The sequence below is a fragment of the Typopeltis vanoorti genome, chromosome 5, assembly GCF_054136105.1.
Source record: "Typopeltis vanoorti isolate ZY-2024b chromosome 5, IOZ_Tvanoo_1.0, whole genome shotgun sequence".
NCBI lineage: Eukaryota > Metazoa > Arthropoda > Arachnida > Uropygi > Thelyphonidae > Typopeltis > Typopeltis vanoorti.
The window spans coordinates 80,290,047-80,299,075 of NC_143553.1; the positions used below are offsets into that span (position 1 = coordinate 80,290,047).

The following is a 9,029-nucleotide window of genomic DNA, read 5'->3' on the forward strand; positions in this document are numbered from 1 at the left end:
TTAATTTCTTTATATTTTTGTAAGAGTAAATGCTTCTTTATTACAGTAATAATAAATGAAAACTCTATTATTATTACGGGTATCTCCATGGAGTCAGTAGACTCATCGCGGGAGACCCAAACTAGCAAAACAATATCTGTCATATCTCTTCTTGAATTCATTTACAGATGAAGAGCTCACAACTAAGTCAGGCAATGAATTCCACTCATTCACAACCCTCCACGCAAAAACCTTGTTCTGACACCATTCAAAATCTATGAACATTCAAATCTGTTTTATTTTACTTATTGGTCATAAAAATTTTAGTGGGTCATGAAAATAAAGTATTAAAATAACCAGGGCCACAGAAAAAAAAGTTTAGGAAACCTTGCTCTAGTCAATAACTAGAATGAGCTGATAACCGTCTTTCTTCAGACAGCCTAGCTATGGATATGCAAATACCATTTCCAGAGCTACAGAGGCACCTTTTACTGTTTATATTTTAAACAAATGCTAATACTGTTTGTATATATTTAGATCCAAACTATGCTACAGGTTGCTGCCAATATATAGCTTTAATCCAGACATCTAATGATACATACAAAGTAGTTTGGGTAATTAATACTGCTAATTGCATGTCAATATTCTTTCCATTATTAGTTACTGCCATTATTAGTGTTTCTACAGGATTTCACTAGAATTTCCAACCCTTGTCTACCACTGCTTTACTCCTGCAGATACTCCCCCCCCCACTGTTTGGATTCTTTTAGTGCAGTCTTAATAAAGCATACAGCATTTATCTCTTTAATTAAAAAAAAAAAAAAAAATCTTACATGGCAAGAAACTGAACTATTTCTTGTTCCAGTCTATTTAAGAGTTAACGCCACCAACACTTAATAGGATGCAAGCAACTGAATAAAATCTTGTAATGGGAGGATGAATGGACTCAATGAAAGCACTCATCCAAGGCCTACAAAAGGCATTGTGAAGGGCATACTCCATTTAGAGATGTGAAATGCAAATGATCTAGAGCGTGTGTGACAGGATAATACTTTGATAATAACTGTGTGCAGCCCCCCCCCCACACACAAAAGGTTAATTAGATTCTGTAGTAGTATGCAGTCTACTAAACAGAAAGTAGTACTATAAATTTTAAAAGCAACATCAAATTATTAGTAGTTTCTTAATTACTTATAGTAACAAATAGCACAAAGCATGGTATATCAAAATATCTGTTGCTATTACCAATCAGGATACCTCATTATGGTGATATGCATTTTACTATTTGCATACAGTAATGATTTCTACAATGATTTAGCTTCAGGACCTCTCTGAGACTAGATCCCACTCATGAGACCTCAATAAAGATCAAAACTAATCTGGGTAGTAACCATTCCCAAAATGAATCATAACATAGATGTCCAAAAGTGTGTTGGGCATTATGAGTTATTGAGAATTGATATGAAGTCAACAGCATCTATAAACACAAAAAGCCTAGTCATTAAGATACTTCAGCAATCTTTGTTTGCTTTTGCACTGGTAAAGAATTAAAAACAATAATTTTTTGTCCAAACTATAACATAATGACAAACAATTAAGTATTAAATACTTTTCTGAAAATATGGAAAGAAATTTACTCCTGGAGAAAAAGGTTATTTACTTTGGTTATCAAAATAAAAACAATCTGAAGTAAAATGCTCTTTCAGACTACCAGTGTAAACAAGCAACTAGTAAATATGCCTTAGTAAACAATTCATGTTTACATTTAGTAAACAATTCATGTTTACTAACCTATGCATTAGTAAACAAACAATCTATTCAGAATATTATATATGAAACATTCTTACTGCTTTCAGACTACCACTGTAAACATGCATTAGTAAACAAAAAATCCATTCAAAATATTATTATTTATTATTATTTGACACCTCCAGGGAGTCTAACGACTCATCGGACTCATCGAGAGAGGGCACCCGCTCTACCACTCTGTCTCCACCAACTGACTGAACTTCACCAACGCCATCTACTGCTGACCATCACAAACATCCATGCCCACGACAGGATTCGAACCCACAGCCTTTTGGCTGGAGAGCGGATGCGCTAACCACTCGGCCAGCCAGGCTGGCATAATATATGAAACTTGTATAAATCAAGTGGATATTAAATCCAGCATTATTTCAGTAATTATTTTATTTTAGTAAATTATATATGAACCATTCTTACTGTTATTTGGAGACGGAGTTGGACAAGGAGCATAAGCAGGGCCGGCGAAAGCGGGCCTGCAGTGCAGGCAGGTGCCACTACAATGTGGGCACCATTTCAAAGTCATAGTATGAAGGTTCATTCTTTCTTTAAATTTTTGTAAACGAATTAAGTAATAATAATTAGGTAAGTCAATATAATTGCTGCAAACTTACAGTTAGAAAAAGTTACAAATTTACAAAGTTACAGTTACAAATTTACAAAAAATTCTTGTAAATTCTTTCCACGTGATTATAACAAAAATAAAAATAAATAAATAAATTGCCATTTGTTTGGGGGGGGTGCCCATTTCAGCTTTGCAGGCGGATGATGTCCAGCCTAGTGCCGGTCTTGAGTATAAGTACTTTTGAAAAACTAGTACTGGATATTTTAAACAAGTACATGCGCAAATGCTTGAAAATATAGTAATATCAGTCTGTATCCACATTTTCCAAGTCATAATAAACTGGTTAGTTAATAAGTTGGTTGGCAAATGCCATCTGCTAGTTTACTGTCAAGTGACCAGTTGGCAAAAATAACATATGACCAGGACATATGACACAATATCACAATTGTGTAAGTATTAAATGCAATTATTAAATTATTTAATTCTATTAAAGCATAGAAATCTCATTTTGTGAGCCCAGTGTTCTGAAACATGATATTACATATAATACATTAATAATGACTTGTTGGAATGTAATAATAATAATAATAATCATAATTGCTGAAAAAAAAAGTTTTATATACATAAGGAAACTGAAATCTTCTATAAAGGATGGAAATGATTTCAACTTCCTGTTACGCCTATATTCTTCATTACATGCCAGAAGCAAACCTGTCAGTGATAATGACTTGGAAAAGTGCCAGCATTTTATTTATTATTATTTTTTGTTAATTCTTTATAGCTTTCTTACATAATTCAAAACTCTTGTTAATGGCACACTTGTTTATTGCCTGGCAATGTATTTATCAGCATTTAATGCCAAACAAAATCACTCCCACAAAACAGATAAAAATAAAGTAGACATTAATAAATGAGATAATTAAGTGATGAATATGCAGACTTTTCTATATTTAAAAAAAAAAAGCTAAGCAAGCATATTATCATGTACTGTATAATTTAATGCAAAATCAATGCAATCTGAAAAAATTGAATTAACAGAAGAATGGAGGTAAAAACAATAAAGAAAAAATACAAATACTATATTTGAGGGATGGGGGAATGTTTAACAATAAATAACAAAAATATGTAAAAGTTAAGGAACTGCCATACTGAACTACAATAATAAACTAAGCTATTTTAATTGGCAATTAAACTATTCTGGTAATATTTACCGTAAGGCAACAAAACCCAAATCTTTAGATCCCCTCAACTGTTAAATGAAATAGGATTTCATTCTATAATGCAGAACAATTTGCGAAATGAGCAATGGGATTAGGAGAAACCAGCATAGCATACATTTCAATCAGGAAATTTTTTGCTATTGTTCTTAATATCAGTGGTTCTCATAAGTAATTCATTAGATCATTTTTGATTGATAAAAAAACAAAAGGCAACTTATTCTAATGGGCATTAAAAATTAATAACCCATATTTCATCAGTTGAATGCTACTCTTGCAAAAACTGTTAAAAAGTTTTATCTATATAGTAACCTTCAGTGATTTCCCAATGAAAACAGAAAAAGTGCCAAAAGTGAAATTATTAGAAGGATAATAAATCTCCACTTATTTTGGGGCATTCAAATGGCAATGATATTTTAATTTCTGAGCTTTAAGTTAAGTTTCAAAAGTGAAAGCTTAAGGGTGTAAAACCTTAGTCAGTGTGAAACCTCTTTTAGATACTAAAAATTGAAGATACTAAACATACACACTTATCTAAGTCAGTCTTATGAAGCTACTGATCAAAAACACTAATAAAAGCTGAATATACAAGTGTAGGTGATTGACCAATTCTATATAATCTCTGTCTTTTCAAGTAGTATAATAAGCAATTCATATTGCTGTTTGTATTTTTGTAGGCTGTCCAAGTTTCAAAAGGAAAACGGGTTACCTACTTGGCTCCAAAATAACAATGGATATTTACAAAAAACGACAGTGATCATATCTTTCAAAGAGACTGAGTAATCATTTCCCCCCCCCCCCATCATCACAAAATGAAAGATAGATGATCACTTGATTCTGGGTAAGGATAGAAGTAAATCTTATGGAGGATTAAAAGTTGGGTGGAGTGGCATATTATTCAACTACTAACCATATTTAATGATATAGGAAATGATCTGAAGGGAAATTTCAGTGTGCAGAAGAATGATATTGATATTTTACAGGATGATCTCTGATCTATGGAGGTCAGATGTTAATAATAATAATTTAAATAGACTGGCAGTATGTGCAAAGAAGAATGAATGCCAATTTAATGTGGAAAAGTGCAAGGTTATGCATTTTGGGGTGAAAAGATTACCAGCTGTGTACCACACTGATGGAACTGTACTCTAGGAACTTGATGAATCCAGGGATTTGGGAGTGTTGGTGGATAGAGAGTAATTCAGAGGACATGTTACAAAAGTGACTAAAACAGTTCATACAATTACCTAGTTATTAAAGAACACCTGACATGCAGTTAAGAATATTATTATTCCACTTTATAAGACTTTGATAAGGCCTCATATGGATTATTGCACACACAGATCTGGTCACCTAGATTTATTATTATGTGACACCTCCAGGGAGTGCAAAGGCTCATCAAGGGAGAGTGTGCTAACAGCATCGAAGGATTGATCGCCTTCCAACTACTAACCGCAATCAAACTTGCTTAACTTTTTTCGTGCGCCATTAGTACTAGAGGCTCTACCAATCGACCAACCTTCTTGGAAATGTGGATGAGGTAGAGCAGATTCAGAGGAGAGTAGCTAACATGGTGGCAGGACTGTGTGATGCTTCATATGAAAAAAGATTGAAGATTTGTGGGTTACAGCTGTGTGATTGGCAGATAGGGGGGGGGCGAATATGATAGACATATAACTTGCTTGCTTTTGGGGGGGGGGGAGACGAAATATTTCAGTACACAAATAATGTGAGAAAAACTAGAAACCATCCATGGAAATTGAGTAAGAGTGTGGTCAGTAAGGGAGTGAGAACTAGATTTTTTTTTTGTTTGTTTGTTTGGAGTGTGGTGAATGAGTGAAATAGCTTGCCAGAGTCAGTTGTGTATTCTTTGTCGGTAAATGATTTCAAGGCAAAATATCAGATATTTTACAGGTATTGATAACTGTTTCCGCGACGAGTCAACGGACTCCATGGAAGAGTCTGTTTAATAAATAATAATAATAGTAATATGGACTCTTGTCTATTGTGGAAACACTGTCAGAAAATCTGAAATGTAACATGCAGGACAGCATTGCCAAGAAAGGAACTGAGATGCTCGCTTATCCATAATGATGGATCTTCTTAGACTTCGGGTGCGGCATATTAAAGTCAAATGACAGATTTCTATAATGACAGATAATCATAAATAAATAAATAAAAATACCTGTACTACTTTTTTTCCTATCGTTCTGAATTATCAGCATTAATGTGAATTATAGAAAGTAATTAGACACGGTTATAAACACTTTAAGATTATCCTCTTTGATTTATTAACCCGCATAAATAATAATGTGTAGTTTCATTACATCCGGCAAACACTTACCGAGGCTCCAAGAACAACAAAAACGTGGAAAGCATCTCTTTCAAAGTAAGTAGATTTCTCCAGATTTTGTATAGACTGCTTTAGCAGTTTAATTCCTTCCATGCAAGCACTTCTTTCTTCAGTTGATGTCATCTTTTCTAAATTTAATTATCCTATCGTAAACTCCGTAAAGCACGTGTAACAACAAAAATAGGAAAACCGGGCGGATATAATGACGGAAAAGCGAGGTATCGTACAACTGTTAGTTATATGCTCGCTCCTCAGAGTGCGATGAAAATTGTAACCAATCATACGCTAGAATCAAAATCAGGTGAGTGTTTTCAGCTCACCTGATAGCAGTGTAGAAGTAAACCTGTTTTCGGATAACATTTCCTTGGTCATGATCTCTGTCTCATGCATCCTTATTAACCAATCCTCTTTTTCCATTGTCTCTTGGCCTAGTGGAGTACTAACATACTTGCATCATTCAAGTAATACAGGTCACGTGTATTTTGCTATTTCATTTTTCCCAAATTCCATTGCGAATTCGACTAATACTTGATATTGTACAACAATCTGATTTGCACTGTATACAACCCAGGTTTATCTTACCAAGTGGAGCAAGATAAACCTGAATTTATTAACATTTTTTTAATATAATTTCGTATTAACATAAAGAGTTTCATTCATTATCCATAGATCGTGTTTTATAAAATGTTGCGCGAAATGTTTTATAAAATGATGTTATTTTAATTCTATTAAATTCTACTTTGTCATAATTTCATTTATATAGATGATGAATAATAGTGGAGATACATGGGTGGTCTGAAAAGTTCTTGGCCTCGACCATAGATGGCAACACTATCGGTAAGGTTTTTTTTTTTTTTTTCTAAAATGGTGCATCCACGTGAAATTGCAAGTCATTCTATCAAATAGTTTGTTTTATACGGCTGTGTGAAGCAAAAGTGTTGTCTGTATCCCTTGAAATGGATAAAATTGAGTGTCGTGCGATTATAAAATTCTTTGTAAAAGAAGGTTTAACGCTAAAAGAAATTCATAAAAGTTTATGGGCACTCTTCTACTTCGTTTTCGATAATTAAACGTGGCCGTACCAGCCTTGAAGATGATCCACGTGAAGGACGGCCAAAAATAATAACACCAGAAATCATTGATTATGTGCACGATATGGTATTGGATGACCGGCGAGTCAAAATGTGTGAAATTGCTGAGACTATAGGCATTAACAAAAGAACGTGTAGGGTATATTTTTGCACGAAGAATTACAAATGAAAAAGCTTGTGCAAGATGGGTGCTGCACTTGCTCACATCAGATCAAAAATGCACTCGCATGAAAATCTCTGAACAGTGCTTGGAGCGTTTTAACAAGAATAAAACTGATTTTGTGCGTCGATTTGTTACTATGGGTGAGACTTGGATTCACCATTACTCACCAGAATCCAATCAGCAGTCAAAATAGTGGACAGAATCCAGTTGTTGAGCACCAAAGAAGACAAAATCGATTCTATCAGCAGGAAAAGTCATGGCATCGGTGTTTTGGGATGCTAAAGGCATTTTGTTTATTAATTATCTTGAAAAGGTTAAAACAATAACCGGGGAATATTATTCCGATCTTTTAACCAGACTCAGTGGCGCACTCAGGATTTAATCTTGGGGAGGGGCGAGTTGGGTAGACGATGTGAGAATACACACTATGCATTGCATAAGAGCTATACTGAGCATCTGCAGTGATCGCCAATACACGATGGCCGTGATCTCCTCTGGCCCGGCTTGGGCAAAAGAAGTAGCGCCCGAGCACTACTTCATTCGCTTTGCGTTCACAGCGGCCAAGATTCCCGAGTGCTATAGGGTATTCCCACTTTATGTGATCGCTAATTCATAAGTAGCATAGAAACAGAAGACACAACATAAATTTAAAAAATAATAATAATTTTAATTAGGAAAATATTTTGGGAAATTTTTCTAGTGTTTTTTTTCTTTTTCTTTTGATGGGGAGGCCAGGACCCCTTGGCCCCCTCCCTGGGTTCCCCAATGACCAGAATAGGCGAAAACATTTGTGAGAAAAGGCCCAGTTTACAGAAGAAAAATCATCTTTCATCAGAACAAGGCACCTGTCCAGAAAGATGTTTTGGCAATGGGAAAATTAAGGGATCTGCACTATGAATTGCTGGAACATCCACCCTATTCCACAGATTTGGCTCCCTCTGACTTCTATCTCTTCCCAAAACTAAAACTCTTCCTCGCTTGTTTTTCTTCAAATCAAGAGGTGATTGCAGCTGTAGAAGGGCATTTTGCAGATCTTACTGCGACCTACTACAGGGACGGGATAATGGCGCTGGAGCATCGCTGGAATAAATATATTAATCTTAAGGGAGATTATGTTGAAAATAAAAATATTTTTGAAATTATAAATTTGTGTTTTCATTGTTAGGCTGAGGACTTTTCAGACTACCCTCGTATATGCTCACAGAGACATACTCCTCATCCTTCGTTTTCGTTTTATACGGATATTTATCAATAAGTAACCAATAATAATTCACGACGGAAATCTAAATCAAAATTTTCGTAAAAGTCAAAACAAATTGCCAAAAAAAAAAAGAGGAAGATTATCTTAACCTTACCTTAGCCTTCTTATATGGAATATGATGCATAGCAAATATACAGACCTTTCCTCAGGCAGCAAATCAGTTATATCCAGTTCTTCTGGGACTTCAGCTGACACTATTCTTATATGTTATTCTTTCGCATTCTATCTTCCATAAATATTTATTCAAACTTTTCCATGAATTTATAGAGATGTTCCATATTAATCGCTTTAGAACACTTTTATTCCAGCTGTTCTCGCAAACTGTAAAGTAAAAGGTAAAGGTGTTGCACTATCCAGGTATTTGCTTACGCTTGGAATCGCCGAACTTTATATAGTTTCTATATTCGGCATGAAACTCTTTGAGTTTCTTATTCGGCTAAGAAACAATATGGGATGTAATATCCCTTAACTTAAATAAGTTCATGTCGCCGAATTGAAGCCTTTGGCGCTTCATATAATTAGTAATTTGTAAAGTAAAGTATATTTCATTAAGTTCAACTGCTACATGGTTTATAAAGCATGGCCATTATAAATTTA

The 9,029-nt window shown here is 34.5% G+C and overlaps 1 protein-coding gene and 1 long non-coding RNA gene across 3 annotated transcripts in view; both read right to left on the bottom strand.

The window, feature by feature from the left end:
• The window catches only part of LOC150106588 (glucose-6-phosphate 1-dehydrogenase-like), an 80,383-nt gene extending 71,755 nt beyond the window's left edge, over window positions 1-8,628 (bottom strand). The window contains exon 1 of one of the 2 annotated variants that reach the window (XM_090393210.1): window positions 8,527-8,628. In XM_090393210.1, coding sequence (XP_090249336.1) covers window positions 8,527-8,556 — 30 coding nt within the window. In that variant the 5' untranslated portion in view covers window positions 8,557-8,628. Of the gene's footprint in view, window positions 1-5,908; window positions 6,147-8,526 lie in introns of those variants that run through there. The other variant, XM_090393209.1, reaches the window with a different exon arrangement.
• LOC150106589 (uncharacterized) lies at window positions 1,387-4,834 on the bottom strand. The gene is made up of 3 exons (XR_016548350.1): window positions 4,812-4,834; window positions 3,559-3,621; window positions 1,387-1,456 (listed from the first exon to the last, which is right to left on the bottom strand). It is a non-coding gene; the product is annotated as an uncharacterized LOC150106589 (long non-coding RNA).
• Window positions 8,629-9,029: the final 401 nt, after the last annotated feature.